Source organism: Drosophila subobscura, chromosome U (assembly GCF_008121235.1).
Source record: "Drosophila subobscura isolate 14011-0131.10 chromosome U, UCBerk_Dsub_1.0, whole genome shotgun sequence".
Lineage (NCBI taxonomy): Eukaryota > Metazoa > Arthropoda > Insecta > Diptera > Drosophilidae > Drosophila > Drosophila subobscura.
Window position 1 is genome coordinate 17,500,139 of NC_048534.1, and position 15,395 is coordinate 17,515,533.

Below are 15,395 nucleotides of genomic sequence, written 5' to 3' on the forward strand. Positions count from 1 at the left end.
TTTTAAATTATAATTAAATCATTTATCAAATGCATATTGATTATGGGTATATTGAGATGGTGTGTGTGTGTGTGTGTGTGTGCTTGATATGGCGCTTATGACACAACAAATTCTTCATTGAACTACAAACTATTCGTTTTTTGAGCTTTGGCTGGTTACACAAAATGTTGCTCCTTATGTACGTAATGCTATCAAATTCTACCATGTGAAAGTTTTTGCTTCTCATCTTAAGTATAAATATTTTATAAAATTTTAAAATTTGAATTCGAATTTGATCTGGTTTTTGGTCGCGATTCGATTTAGATTATTTTTCATTTTTTGAGATCCAATTTTGAGGAGAGAAGCAGCGTTGTGGAAATCTTTTTGACTGACGCTAAAATGAACACAGAATTGAAATGAGAAAATTAAAAGCTGCTCTTAAAAAACAAATTAAGCTACAACCGATCTTAGTCGTGATTTTCATTCACATTATTCTGGCTGCTGCTGCTGTTGGCAGGGCATTGAGGGTTATTTTGACTGCTGGTTGTCTCAGTCTCATTATCACTCAAATTGACGGGTGGATCCACGGGCAGCTCTGCCTCCACTTCCGCGACAGACACTTCCACAGACACTGCACCACCCACAGCGCCCTCGAGTTCGTCGGGCAATTCCACTGGGAACTGGCGGCTTCGGCTTGAAACTATTGTTCTCCGCATTCAGTTTGTAGTTCTTGAAGGGATCGCCCGGTTTGGCGGCCGATGGTTGTGCCTGGGCTGCCTGTGCCTGAGCTGCCTGACGTTGCAGGCGTCGCTGTTGGTTGCTGAATGTGGGACTCTCGGACCTGGCACGCTGCAGCATTGGACGCTGATGATGGTAGGTGGGATCGTAGTCACGCGAGCGTCCAAACTCGAAGCCATTCTGCCACTGAACATGCACATTCTCATACGAAGGATCCTCGTATCTATAATTCGCTGCTGCTGCTGCTGCTCCATTCTGATTACGCTTGTCGGCTCCACTGCGCAATCGACTCAAGGTGCTGTGCAGCGGACGTGCTGCTGCATTTGGATCCCGACGCATCGAGGAGGAAGCAGGCGACGCAGCACAGGAACCATTGCAAGAGCTCTGATAGCGTACCATGTCCTGGGGCAAGCCGCCCAAACGTGGTGTGCCATAGGGATTCGACATCTGCGAGGCCACGGAGGCTGTGTCGCAGCTAACGCAGTCACGCGAAAACATAAAGTTAAAGTCGATGACCTTGCAATCGGGACCCTGGCCCATCCACAGTGGCAGCCATTTGTTCACCAGCAGCCACTGCAAACTGGACTTGGATATGCGGTTCAGCGTGCCATTGCCGTTGGCATCTGCCGACGAACTCGAACGGGCTGCGGTCGCTGTGGTTTTCTTGGCCAAGGCGGCACTCTTGACGGACGCACTTGAAGCACTCTTGACGGTCGCAGCTGAACCGCTTTTGACGGCCGCACTTGAACCACTTTTGACCGACGACGTGGATCCGCTTTTGTCCAAGCCAGCGGTGGATGAGGAAGTGGAAGACGCAGACGACTCCTTGGTCGTCTTGTTGGCCGCCTTCACTTTGGGTATGGCTCCTGTTGGGCGTATGGCACTGCTCACTGATGAACTGGAAGCGCTCTCCGGTACAGATGGATCCTCTACGACAGCGCCTGCGGCTCCAGCGGAGGCAGAGCGTGCGGCACGTTCCATGGACACATTCGGCGTTAGCGGAGAGTTGTGCGCAGCCATCGCCGCTGCTGTGGTCTTGTAAATGTTTGTCATGCTCTGCGAGTTCTCGCCGTGCAGGCAACTAAAGAAACTCGATGCGCTGTTCTTCACGGGCACTGGCACTTTGCCGTACTCCATGCCAGCAGCTGCAGCCGCAGCAGCAGCGGCACTGGCACTGCCCATATACGCCTGACAGCTGGGCACGTTGCAGGCGCTGCTTCCCACTCCACTCGCGGCCGTGCCACCTGCCCCATTGGCATTGAGGCGTATGTGCCCAACTGTGCCGTAATGCGAGTGTCCCAGCACGGCGTAGTGGCCGCCCAGATTGTAGTGATCAATGTTGCCGCAGGAGGAGCTCAGGTGTCGTTCGATTCGTCCTATGCCGTGCCCCAGCACATCGAGGCGTGTATAGAGCGGCACTCGGTTGGCGGCAGTGGGTCGATAGATGGGCTCGTCCCGTATCTGTTCGTAGATATTCTCATAGCGCATGGTGCCGGCTGTGGCATAGGGCAGATTGTAGCCATCGGTGGATTCGGTGTCGTCAAAGCTGCGCTGTCGCTGACAATTCGAGCGACTGTTGGCATAGAGTGGGGTGCAACGCAGTCCGGTTCCATAGCGATTGCCTAGAGTAGAACATGTTTTAGAGCCTTTCCTGCATGTACTTTATGCTTCTGCTTACCATTCTGCATATCTATGCGAAAGTTTCGACGGTATCCCAGACCTGAGCGCACGGCTCGTGGCACGTCGTAGGCTGCCGCAGCCACAGCGGCGCTGGAACCGAGGATTCCAGCACCAGCAATGGATCGATCGTACAAATCATTGCGATAGTTGTTCATTGGCAGTACGCGTTGCTGTGGCGCTGCTTGTGCAGCTGGTGGTGTGGGTCCTGGCAGTAGGGAGGGATTAATGTTGGCATTGGCTTCTGTTGGCGCTGGTTGAGGCGCCTGTTGGGCTGCCTGTTGGGCTGGTGGCTGTTGAGCTTCCTCAACATTTGCAGGGGCATTGACATTGGCGGCGGCCACAATGGGCTGACCGATTGGCGCATAGATGTTCTCGTAGTGTGGATGATTTGGTGGCTGAGGTGCTGCCGATGGTTGGACTGGAGCTGCTGCTGCAGCTGCTCCAACTGGTGGAATATTGCCATAAATGGCACCACCAATGGCACCCTCCATGGTACCCTCAGCCTGGCTATTCTCATCATCCATCAGTGCTATGGCCAGCGATGCCGCTTGGCTGTAATCAAACGCATAAATTAGACTCAAAACCATCGATTGGGGGTTGCCCGTTCACTTACCGTGCCAATGCACCCTGCTCTTCCATTCACATGGGCTTATCGATCATACAGACGCCCGCATAGCTGCGTCCAATGGTCATCAGAGCGGGCAAAATGCGCCAGCTGTCCGACTCAGGGCAGTAGACCTCAACGGAGGCCAAATTGGAGGTGCCATCATCGCCCCCAACCACATAGAGCAGTCCCTCGTGGGCCACCACGCCGGCATTGCGGCGACAGTAGGACATGTCCGACACAGAGCTCCAGGTGTTCGTCTCGCAGTCGTAGGCCTCGACGGATTTGCGGACCATGGGCCCATCGTGGCCACCCACCGCATACAGGATGTTGTTCAGCACTCCCACGCCGGCTCCACTGCGACGGGAAGACATCTCGGCGATGGCAGACCAGGTGTCTGTGTCGGGATTGTAACGCTCCACGGAGGACAGGCACTGCCGGGAGAAGCCATCGTAACCGCCGACGGCATAGAGCAGGCCATGAACGACGCCCACACCCACGGAACTGCGACGCGTGGACATGGATGCAATGAAGCGCCAGATATCAGTCTTTGGGTCGTACATCTCCGCGCTGGAGAGTCCCGTGGTGCCATCGAATCCGCCCACGGCAAAGATGCAGCCATTGAGCACAGCCACGCCCAGGGTGGATCGCCTGGCCTCCATGTTGCAGCAATTGGCCCAGTGATCGGTGGCCGGATCGTAGACATCCACAGTGCGGACACGCAGCGCACCGTTGAAGCCACCCACGGCATAGACCTTATCCCCGAGCACACTCAACCCTGAGCGGCAGCGACGATTGGGCATCTCGGCGGCCTGATACCACTTCTCCTCGCGCAGATCGTACCACTCGACGGCACGTATGGCCTTGGGCGCTTGGCCGCCAATCACCAGCAAGATCTTGGGCATGCCCACCGGCTTGCGGGGCACAGTGCGCGCGGATTTCGTCTCCGTGGGCAGCAGGTGGTAGGTGAGGGCCTCGATGATGAGATTCTTGCACACAATATTCCCCTCCAGCAGCATTTCCTTGTCCACGCGCTGTGTGATGTACTCCTTGGAGAGGAACGGCAGGCGCACATGCTCCATGAGGGCCGAGGTGAACTGCTCACGCATGGGCACATCGTAGCGCAGCCAGGCGATGACACACTCGTAGACGCGCTCCTCATTTGGCACCGAAATGCAATCGTTTCCTATCAGGTTGATAACCTGCTCGTGCGACAGATTCAGAAACTCATCGAACTGGATAACCTCGCTGCAGAAAAACGGCAAACAATTAAACAAACAAATTAAGTCAGCAAATTGGGGCATTAGTGTTGGATTGACATTCAATAAATGGCAAAAATGCAAACCGGTTGAATACTTTTGCTTATAAATTGCTTTCAATCTTTAGCAGTTAATTGAATTTAAACAAATCCAAAACGGGTTTCAGAACGACTAAATATAGGGCCGACCTTGAGGCTGAATTTGCACACAAAGTCTCAAACCTTATCGCAGCTCGTCAGTCAGTCTTTCTGATTGCTTTCTCTGTAGTCAAGTATTTCCCACCTAATCTTGAAACTCACTTGAAATGCTCCTCGATGTAGGTCTCGGCATAGTTGAGCAGCTCCGCGCAGGCATGTAGATCGGCAAATTCGCGTATGCCCAGACAATTGCTGGCATCTAGTTGGGTCTGCAGATAATCACAGCAGGCATCACGCACATCCGTGAGCTGCAGCAGATTGGCGGCCGTCAGCAGGACCTGTACATTATCCTCGTTCACCTCCACCGTGGACGTGTACACATAATTAATGAGCAATTCCAGTGCGCGTGCATCCACGCTCTGCAGTGTGATCCGCGCCTGACGCGACTCCTCGAAGCTGGTGAACATTGCATAGAAGTACGGACTGCACGAGGCCAAGACCATGCGATGACAATGAATCTCCACATCATCGGCCACCAATATGACATCACAGAGTTGTTTTTGTCTGCGAAAGAAGCATAAGAAGAACCCGAAAGCATTAGTAGGTGTTAAATGATTTAATCAATATGAATGATCGCGCTCTTTTGATGTTTGTTTGGCATAAAACCTGAATTTGTATTTGTTCTTCTTAACTGAAAGTGATCTTCGGGGGAACCCGAACTCTTTATGGTCTGTGACTGCTTCCTGGGCACAGTTTTCTGTACATTTTTCTGCTCTCTGTTGCAGTCTTGTCTTGTCTGCAGTCAGTGGAAAGTTTTTCTGAAGAGTCATGCTGCCGGTTTCGTTCACCTTAAGGTTACACCACATTCACTTTTGACTCCAACACCTCCATGGATTTAATTTGGAAACTGGTTTCAGGCCATTAGGTAGTTTTCCAGTCAACCAAAAGCGGCGACGCGGAAGCAGAAACCACAACAAATCGACAGAAATCGTTGGGCCATGCGCAAGTTCAAGGTCGTGTTTTAATGCAAACCCAAAAAATCGCCGCGTACAAGCCATTATAAACAAAAGCAAAACAATTAATACGAATGGGCCCCTTGACAAAAGGCGAAGGCAAATATTATACACAAAAAAAATAGACATGAGCAAACAGACAAACAGAAACTCAACTGCGCAAATATGCAAAATGCGAACGGGCTGCTGCCGCGATGATCGTCTGACATTTGCAGTGATTATTATTATTTTTGAGATTTTTTTTGGGCCAAAAGTCAAGTGACTTATCCACCTGTCCACTTCATGTTTTAGTTTTTTTCTTACTTGCGCATCTCGTTCATGGCATCGAAGGAGCGTGTTGTGTGCTGCTCGTTGCTGTACTGTCCCACTGTGCCGCGCTCCTTGCCGTTGGGCCGCTGGACGTGCTTCTGGGAGCTCTCGTCCAGGGAGTTTTGTGAGGCATAGCGGAGCAGGCAGCTTCCTCGTTCCAGGCCACTGCCCTCGGCGGCGGTGTTCTGTTGCGCCTGCTGGAGCAGACGTTGTCGCTGTACCGCCGCCACGCCCACAGCAGCCCCTAGTCCGGGCGGAGCAGGGGCTGGCAGTTCTATGCCCACACCTGCACCCCCACCCACAGCGTTCCCCTGGCCTGCTGCTGCTGCTGCTGCATTTGCTGGCTGCTGCTGTTGTTGCTGCTGGTTCTGTTGCTGTTGTGGATTGCCATTGCTTAGATTGCTCATAATACCGATCGTGTACTTGGTTAACAATGCACTCAGAGCTATCATTCAGCGGCGTTCACAGCACGCGCGCTAACAAAAAAATGTAGCCCAAATAAATTTTATGAAAAATTCTCGATGGCAGTGTGCCCGTGGATTTGTTTATCAAATATACCGCCTGAACGCCAGAAATACACATTCTCAAAATATACCGTAAATATACCGACTAGAAAACGCACTTAACCCACCCAGCCCATCTTAAGTTAAACTGAGGATAAATTAAATATGGACTATATTATTTAAAAATAATTTAAATAAAGTAGATTTTATACGCTTTTTGGGACATTTGATGTGTTGAAAAAATTGAACAGTCCCAAAATTTGGATGATAAAATTAACGTTGCCCAGCACTGCACAGTTGTTTTCGCGGGAATAAAATATAAAAGAAAATGACATGCGTAAACATTTTATTTGGCAGGCACTTTGATTTTAGAACATAAATAATAGTAATGTATAATCGGATTTGATTAGTAAGTAAGTTCACGGGTTTAATTACACATATTTGTATCTAAATTTGGTTCTCAACAAGCATCCTCATCCTGAAGATTTGGTATAAAGTCACCTGGAACCTCTCCCATTTGAAATAAAAAGAACACATTTAATTTCATTGCTAAATTTGATCATCAACTTTATTTGTTTTGGCTTTTTGTATGTCGGGGGATACTCATGCTCTCATCAACAGTTTCTGGATATGTAAAATATGTTATGTTATGTTAGAGGGTCTTGGAAACAACTGCTTATTGAATGTTTTACGAATAACAGCAACCACCTAATAATTAGGAATATATTTTGTATATTGGATAATGCTTAATGCTATCGCTAATACGAAGATCCAGAATATGTACAAAGCACTCGAACTCGCGCTCGCACTCGATTTAAATGTAAACTACTTTGAATAAATAAATACAGTGTGTACGAGGCAGGCAGACATAAATATAAATAAGGAATAAATGATATAATTTGAAATTTGGCTAATGAGAGAGTTTTTACACTAACTATTTTGTATTTCCATATATCCGATTCATAAATATATGTAGCTAAAAACTGTTCATATTTACACATAATTTAGATTCCATAAATTACAATTAATGGGTGTAAATAAATACGTACATCGAAATATTACGAAAAAAATACTTTTTTCCAAATGCAGAACCGAGTTTTTTCTAGGGGCAATACTTATCATAGGAGAGGGGGGGAAGGAATTTGCATTAAGCGATAATACTTAGTAATAGTACATTTAATTGTATTTGATTTTGATTCCACACATTTCTTTTTTGTGTTTTTTTGTTGTTTTTGTGGAGGCTTTTTGCATGCCATAACTTTATGGTGGCGGCACACGATGCACTGGGATTGTCTCTAGTTGAGTTTTGGTTTCATTTCTTGCTGCTGCTGCTGCCGCTGCTGCATTAGGCGTTGCGCTTGCTGCGCTGCAGCGTTGACGACGACGACGATGAGGTTGTCATGGGCTGATAACAGTTTAGATTCGCCGACATCCGGCCCAAGGCAACGGCCATGCGATGGGGCAGCCGGCACAGCTGTTCGTGTAGATTCGATGAGACAGCTCGTTGGGGCCGCCTTCCGCTGGCTGCTGCCTGCCTGCTGTCCTGCAGTCGTAACACCTCCTCATCGGGCTGCACATAAGAGAGATGTACGATGTTGACACCCTCCTCATCATCATCGTCGCTGTCCACTTCCTCGTAGTAGAAGAAGCCCATCGGCTGCTGTGTTGCCGGATGAGCCGAGTGCGCCGCGGACTATACGTTGCCGTAGAACGGTGCCGGTGTGTGGGCATCGCAGGGCTTGACGCGCAGCTTCTGCTTGTAGTGATACTCCTTGAGGTAGCTCTTCAGTCGCCCCGGCAGCTCCAGCTGATTGATGCCATCGTAGCTGGTGTTCGAGACGATTGTGGCACGCGCCAGCTGCTGCAGCGAGAAGGTTTGCCTCCTGTGCAGCGGCATGGTCAGGCAGGGCTCGAAGAACATGACGCAGGATGGATCCTTGTAGTGCTCCAGCAGTCCCGTCACAGTGGGCGCGGTAAACACGCACGGATCATGACAGTCGAAGCTGTTGGGAAATGGGGAAAAATGTCAATTAGTTGAGCGCTCGTTTTGCCAGAGAGTTCCCTCGAAACTTACCTAAACTTGTGACCACTCTGCTCGATGCGCGCGTGCAGCGATCTTCCATATTTGCGGAATGTGACTGAGAAGAGGAACTCCTCCTGGGCGGAGTCGCGCAGCAGGAACGTGCCCTCCGGCTTGCCCTCGAGCAGATGCTCCGCCTCGTAGCGGTCCATCTTGCCCCAGTAGAAGCTGCTGTTGATAATCCGCTCCAGATCGGGCACCAGGCAATGCATAAAATCGATCTGCGAGTGCACGGTCACGCTGCGACGGCCATAGGTGAGACGCACTGGAGGATCCACCTGCTGCTGCTGTTGCAGTGGTTGCTGCTGCTGGAGCTGTGCTGGCGCTGTTGTCTCCGTCACCAGCCGAATGTTGGGACCCACTGTTACCCGCGCATTCGGTGACTCCACCACAAATTGCGGCGAGCTGATTCGTATGATGACATCACCATTCGCCGGGGCTGTCCAAATGGCCAACTGACTTGGCTCTGGCACTGCCACGGAGTTCCGTTTCCGCTGTGCCTGCAGCCGTTGCTGGGTAATCCCCAAGCCACTTCCGCTCGCCCCACTCAGAGTGGGTGGCGTCGAGCGGCGATCTGCAGTGCGAGATTTCCTAGTCACCGCCGAGGCTGACGCTGACGTTGACGCTGATGTGTTGGCCTCCTTCTTGTCCTTGCTGGAGTCGAGCATGTCTCGGAAGCCCCGGAAGGCATCGCGACACTTGCACTTGCAGCAGCGTCGCTTCGAGCTGGTTGGGGCACCCGCTGCTGCCGCTGCTGCTGTGGATTCTGTTGCGCCCATGGAGAGGGCTTTGCTGCTGCGACTACGACAGCAACTGTTTCCGCTGGCGGCACTCCCTCTAGGAGCTGCTTCAAGGAAATTCAAAAAAGAAAATAAACATTGTCTAATGAGTAATCTGTGGGGCTGAAAGTTCTATGAGTCTCGCGAATGCTTACCTTGCTTGCTGTTGCTGTTGTTGGTGTTGTTGGTGTTGGTGCCGCTGGGGCTGGTGTGTTGTGCTCCCGTCGACAACATTTCGCTGACTGGCAGCGACTCGAGCACCTCGCAATACTCAACGACTTCGGCCTCGTGGCTGGGACTGTGACTGTGGTGGTGACGCCGACGCAGCAGCGACTCATCCACATCATCATCATCATCGTTCACATCATCATCATCGTCGTTCAATTGTAGCGTACTTATCGCTGCCTCAGCCACAATATGCCCAACAACTCCGACGACTCCGACGACACCGCTTCCCGCTAAATTGTTGTTATTCACGAGCTGTTGTCTCTCGGTTTTTGGCGCTTCCGTTGAACTGCCAGCAGTTCGATTTGACACCGCACCCGATCCGACTTCGACTCCGGAACTTTCCCCTGCCATCGCCATCGCCCTCGCCCTCGCCTCCACCACAATTTGCTGCTCATTTGCATTTAGCGTGTCCGCAGACATGACGGCGGCAGCGACAGCGACAGCGGCAACACCTTGCTCCACCTGCTCCTCCTCCTGCTGCTGCTGACCACCATTATTGCCATTCTCCATTTTGGCCAATTGAATTTTGATTATGATTTGACGCACTTCCGAGCTGGCGGCGTCCGTTTGTGCTACAATTTCCTCTACGAGTTGCACCTGCTGTGCCTCCTCCTCGAATCTCTGCTGTTTTGTATTTGATTTGTTCTTGTCCTGACTGGCAACACGTACAGCTGGCTTACTAAAGTGATGACCCATTGGAAGCTCTGTGTCTGTACGCTCTGTGGAGAGTCTTTTCTGTGGAAAAAGGCAGAGGAAAATTTGTTGATTAGATTCTATTTGCGGAATAAGCCGAGGATTCTAAAGGGTTTTTTACTTGGAAGTTGGCACATTTATAATATTTACTCTCGGAATACACAAACACAGACAATTTCGCAACTTCCAGTCGAGTGTCGAGAGGGAACCTGTTTTTGTCTCTTCTCTTCTCTGGCAGCGTGTGAAATGTCTTGACCTACAGCAATCCTCACAGACATGGTGGGGGCTTCATGCCCAACTTAATTAGTTACTTAGTGGAAAGATAAGTTGAAGTCGGGAACGCGGAACGGCATAGAGAGGGCTCCTGGGGGTCTCTAGCGGCAGCAATCTACGGTCAAATGGGCAATTAAATGCAGTCTCACCCTACCAGAGACCCAGTGTGCATTGCTGGGTTGGATGTACTCTTGCTGCTCCCCCACGAACTGACTCATTGGAAGCGTAACCAGAGAGAGAGAGAGAGAGAAAGAGATCTTCATGATGATAATGATGCCTGATAAACAATGGCATACCAATCCCACGCATCAGTTCGCTCTCCAAGAAGTAATATGCTCATCCTATTTATAGGCATGCCCCCGCGGATCATTCTCTATGCTACGTACACACATGTGTGTACTTCCCCCCCGCCACCACACACTCATCTGACTTGTAGGTCAATGCGGCTTATCAAGTGTATAGAAATTGGAAACCCCATAATCAACAAACGCCACGAAATGAAATGAAACCCTGGCCACAGCACCAACAGTAAGCTCTCATTCATGGGAAATTGTTAATATTTTTCACTGATAAATCAATTCAGTTTCAATCAGAAACCAGCACAAAATGTGGGCCGGTCCCAATTCCAATCTGTCTGCTGTGGCCCTGCCTTCAGCTCTGCCTCGGGGCTGAGTAATTACTTTCACACTAACCAAAAATCGGAATCCTTATCGCGCCACGCCGCAACTTGTCGTAATTTACCCACTAAGAAGATGCGTCATCTGCGCACATCAAAATCCCTGCGAAATGTGGCATTAGGAATGAGACTGGGAGTGGGGCAGGAAGACGAGTAGCACAAATGTGACATGACAACGGGCACAAAGCACAGGTTAATGAGTCACCCAGACTCATTCCCCCTCTGCTAGTGGTTGAATTTCTTGTGATTTTGACCAAAAATGGTGGCCATGGAGTCTACGGCTATGAGCAATGTAGGAGCTTCGTGTTAATTGAGCTGTTCGATGGTGAAATAATTAGATCACCGATCTAATCAGATGATTGCGCACAACTGATGGTTCGAACAATGATCAGTCATAAGTTTGTTTCTTGAGAGCGAAGTTCATGAGTAATAAGAAGATTTACTAATTTATTTAGAGAGGAAAAAAGGCATATACAAATCCCCAACATTCATTAAATCCCCCGACTTGATTTTAATGAGTTTAACGAACTCTTGTTAATAATCTACAATAATTAAAACTTGAGGGGAATCTCCGCCAATTAAAGAAATTAAAAAGAAAGACGTTGAATTCCAGATGGCAGAAGATTTCGAAGAATTAAAATTTAATCAAAATACTCAACGTTAAAGCGCATGATAATTATATGCCCTGAAGTCTAGGAATCTCCCACATATTATCTGCGCCTTTATATTTCTTTAGCACTTAATATATGATTGCAGATAATTTTTAATCAGTTTTGTGCATGGAAATGAAGCAACCACCCGAATCTGTCTATCAACTAGAAAAATTATTGAAACTGAAATTTGTCGCAGGACAATAAAACTAGAAATAACATCCAAATGACCTCTGTTTTGGTCATAAATAGAGTATTTCCTCCCTAAAGGTTGCCATCCGTTGATGGCGATTGTTTATAAAATTACACAGAACACGGAAAATGTACAATCAACCGAGCATGGCTTAGACGGAAATTTGGGTTTATCAGTTCCGCGAATGCTAGTTACGTTTATGGCTGCAATCTAGCAACATTTTTGTAGTATTTCCATGCCAATATAGATTCCAGAAATTCATTTGAACAATGATTTTTAATAAACTTTTATCACTTTAACAAGCACACAGACATGCAGTGCACATTCGGACCCCCCTACTGTTGATCGTTGGGTGGTGCCTGCCATAATATTTTCCATGGAATTCCCTCCAACCGAAAAGAGCACTTAACTTAATCACTTAACGAGTAATATTTCTCTCTGTGCCTAATCAAACACTCAGACAGTGAAACGTTGAAACAATCCAAGCAATTAACAGTGCATACATTTCCATAAGTTTTTCCCGAAACGAAAAAGCAGAGGGAAACACACACACAGAGAAATATCAAAGTCAAAGGCCCAACTTCCGGGAAATGCGAACCCAAAAGCGGGTCCACGTCAAAATTGGCAGCCATTTAACGAGAATCGAAATGAAAAATTAAATGATTTAGTTGGAAGTGGTGGCCGGGCCGAGCCCCATTCCCCCACTCCATTTAAATTATGGAGTGTCTGCTAATAAGCCATCAACTACGAGCAGCTATTCGATTTGTATGCACCGTTAGCAGCGCTGTCTAACGGCAAACTTACGTACTTAGAGGTACAGTTCGTGCCGCACGTGCTGCCGCCAAGCGCACATGTTAATCGATTTCAGATGCATCGGATTTAATCAAGTGAGTAATCAATGTGCATGTCATACAACCAATGATTAAAGATATCTAACCAGAAAAAGAGAGCGAGAGTCAGGGGAAACCGCTAGTCGCCAGTGAGTGATCCAACCTTTATTATTGTATTTTTACCACTATGATGAAATACAGAAAAAAGCCAGCCAGCCAGCGACTTGAACTCAAGATTCAACTTCTGATTCCAAGAGGCCCGCATGAGGCGACAGCCCAAGTAAGAGCTAACAAAATGTTTTTCAATGGAAATACAAAACTGAAACAGCAGATAAAAGCCGCAAGGGATCGTTCGAGACTCAAGGCAGGGGCCAGGGACGGTGGCGGAGAGGAAGTACGAGCAGCAGAACGCAGTTTTAGTAGGTAGTCCCATGAGTCACAGGATGACTCCCCTCCTGGAGCTCTGACTGTCTGTCTGTCTGACTGCGGCGTGCATTTTATCAGCCGGCATGGCACTTTTGGAGGGCCCAAACCCGACCGAACCGAACCGATCCGATCCCAGTGCTAAACTTTTTTCCTTCCACTTTTTGCTTTCGGGTTTTTGTATTGTTACCAGCCGGACCGCAGCTGAAGTTTTGTGCTGTTGCTGGACTGCAGACAATGCGGAATTTCGTCAGAAAACCAAATACAGATAATGATCTAATACATAACTTGTTCAAAGTGAAAACGGTGATAAACGCTGGCTATAACGAGAAGAGGGCAGGGCGAAGGCGAAAGAAAGAAAGCCAACAAACCCAAAACCCAAATTTGAATGGCTAATAAGGGGCTCCCCAGTTAAAAGGCATGGGCTTCGGGGGGAATCACCTATGAAAATTAACACCAAAGGTAGAACGCCTCAAAAAAAAGCTAATTCGATGTGGAGCAGGAAATAAATCTGTGGGAAAAAGTCCCCAAAACAAGATGTAACGAAACCAAATTTAAAGAAATTCCCACTTTAAATAAATGTTTATTTCATTGATTTTGAAATATTTATCAATAGAAAATTTGCATTTGCATTTGTATTTCTTTTTAAATTGAAATGTCTCCCAGGGACACAAGTTTGGCGGCTTTTGAACGCAAACAACAATTTGTTAATTTGGTTGTTTGTTGAAGAAAATATTAGGAAATTAAAAATTCAAAAGTGAATGTAAACTGAATTTTCTTGATTAAGTTTAAAATTTCAGATTCATATTCATGCCTGAATATAAACTTTAATATTACAAATTATATTTAATGCATTACAATTTTTGTGCAAACTTCTTTTATGTATTTATTTATTAACATTCGTTGTTCCTGAACATACAAAGTATTTATTCTCAGCAATGACAACACGCGACAGACTATTAAAAATCCCAAGGAAAACTGAAATTTCATAACCCGTTTTCTAACCCCATGCAATCAATTATTTTTATCTGTAAGCGAATATAATTTCGTACATGGACCGCGCCCCACCAAGGTCCGTTATTAAAAACCCATTTGGAGCCCAGCACAGCTCTCGAAATGGCTTTGTAACCTTCCCACAAACCCAACACGAAAAGCAACAACAACTGGTACTCGCATGTACAATATTGTAGTATTATGTTTTACGCAGAAATTGTCACAACAGAAACGAGAAAAAATGAATTGCGGTCAACGAGACAAATGGGGGACGACAACGACGACGCGGAATGTAGGCAAGTGCAAAACCGAACCACCACACAAAGGAGCACAACTGCCGGCCACAACGAAGCATTGAACACCCTATAGCATAACAGTTTGATTCCAGGAAATTTTCTGGCAAAGATGTAAAATGACAAAAATTGTTTGATTGATTGGTTTCGTGAGAAATTAATATTACATTTTACAGCTGAAAATGATTGGGTACTGTATCTTGTGTAGGCCTTTTTCCCTTTTCACATTTCCGAAGAATTGTGTCTTGTTTTTTCGCTGAAGTGAAGTTCAGAGCGTAGCATGACTGTGTAATCAAATATGGAATGTTGTTTATGGAATGATCAGAATTAAAGAGTCTTAATGTGAGTGGAACAAGCCCGTTCCGTAAACCGATATACTCTTCCTTCCTTCCACCGACCAACCTCAAGACAACTCCAATGAGAAGAAACCTCAACAAAAGACAGCGACGAAGTAGCCAGCGAGCCGACAGTGATGATGTGGAGCGGGGGGAGAAGTTGAAGCAGCTGTGGCGGGGGTCGGATCGGGTGCGGGGCCGAGGAGAACCGTAGGATTTTAAAGCGAATTCAATTACTTTTTGTTGCTGCCGACGTCGCTTCTTTTGTCGCTTTTTTTTCTTGTTGTACCGAGTATTTCTCTCTTGTTGTTGTTGCTTTTGTCAATTTTGTTTCTTTTTTGTGTTTTTTTGCTTTTCTTTTTGCATTTACTTGGAATTCGCAAATGAACTTCGCTTGAAAATAAAATCACATGCAAATACGGAGCAGCAGCAAAGTGTTCGAGGGGGAGAGACAGAGAGCGAGTGAGCTCCTGAGAAAGTGTATTCCATTTTGATATATTTTTTCACTGGAAAATTGAAATGAGATTTATTTATTACGTTTTTCGGGGTTGGGTTGGGTCTACAGTACGATGGGATTTCATTCGCAAGTTAGCCATTCATTGCTCGCTCTTTTCAGGAAAATAAATTAAAAAAACAGAAATACTGAGAGCAATTATTCGGAACTTTAATTAGCATTTCCAGCAAAAATCCACTATAAATGCACGAGCTTTTTATCGCCACTCTCCTC

The 15,395-nt window shown here is 47.3% G+C and overlaps 2 protein-coding genes across 2 annotated transcripts; both read right to left on the minus strand.

The window, feature by feature from the left end:
- Nucleotides 1-294: 294 nt before the first annotated feature.
- Nucleotides 295-6,221, minus strand: LOC117900167 (ring canal kelch protein). Its single transcript, XM_034810409.1, is given in 6 exon segments — nt 295-642; nt 644-2,339; nt 2,396-2,949; nt 3,011-4,249; nt 4,560-4,961; nt 5,714-6,221. Coding segments are annotated over 6 exon segments (4,545 nt in total). The 5' UTR covers nt 6,172-6,221; the 3' UTR covers nt 295-446.
- A 1,120-nt stretch (nt 6,222-7,341) lies between these two features.
- On the minus strand, nt 7,342-10,044 carry LOC117900173. Its single transcript, XM_034810418.1, has 4 exons — nt 9,677-10,044; nt 9,237-9,646; nt 8,297-9,146; nt 7,342-8,225 (listed from the first exon to the last, which is right to left on the minus strand). The coding sequence occupies exons 1-4, from the start codon at nt 10,003-10,005 to the stop codon at nt 7,916-7,918; spliced, it is 1,899 nt and encodes a 632-aa protein (XP_034666309.1). The 5' UTR covers nt 10,006-10,044; the 3' UTR covers nt 7,342-7,915.
- Between the last annotated feature and the right edge of the window lie 5,351 nt (nt 10,045-15,395).

What these genes read in the sequence shown, in the direction of transcription:
- LOC117900173 (XM_034810418.1), bottom strand. Translation starts at nt 10,005, where the DNA reads ATGGGTCATCACTTTAGTAAGCCAGCTGTACGTGTTGCCAGTCAGGAC. An exon ending in CAAATTGTGGTGGAGGCGAG is followed by an intron (nt 9,647 to 9,676) that starts GGCGAGGGCGAT and finishes GGCAGGGGAAAG; the next exon opens with TTCCGGAGTCGAAGTCGGAT. An exon ending in CAACAGCAACAGCAAGCAAG is followed by an intron (nt 9,147 to 9,236) that starts GTAAGCATTCGC and finishes TCCTTGAAGCAG; the next exon opens with CTCCTAGAGGGAGTGCCGCC.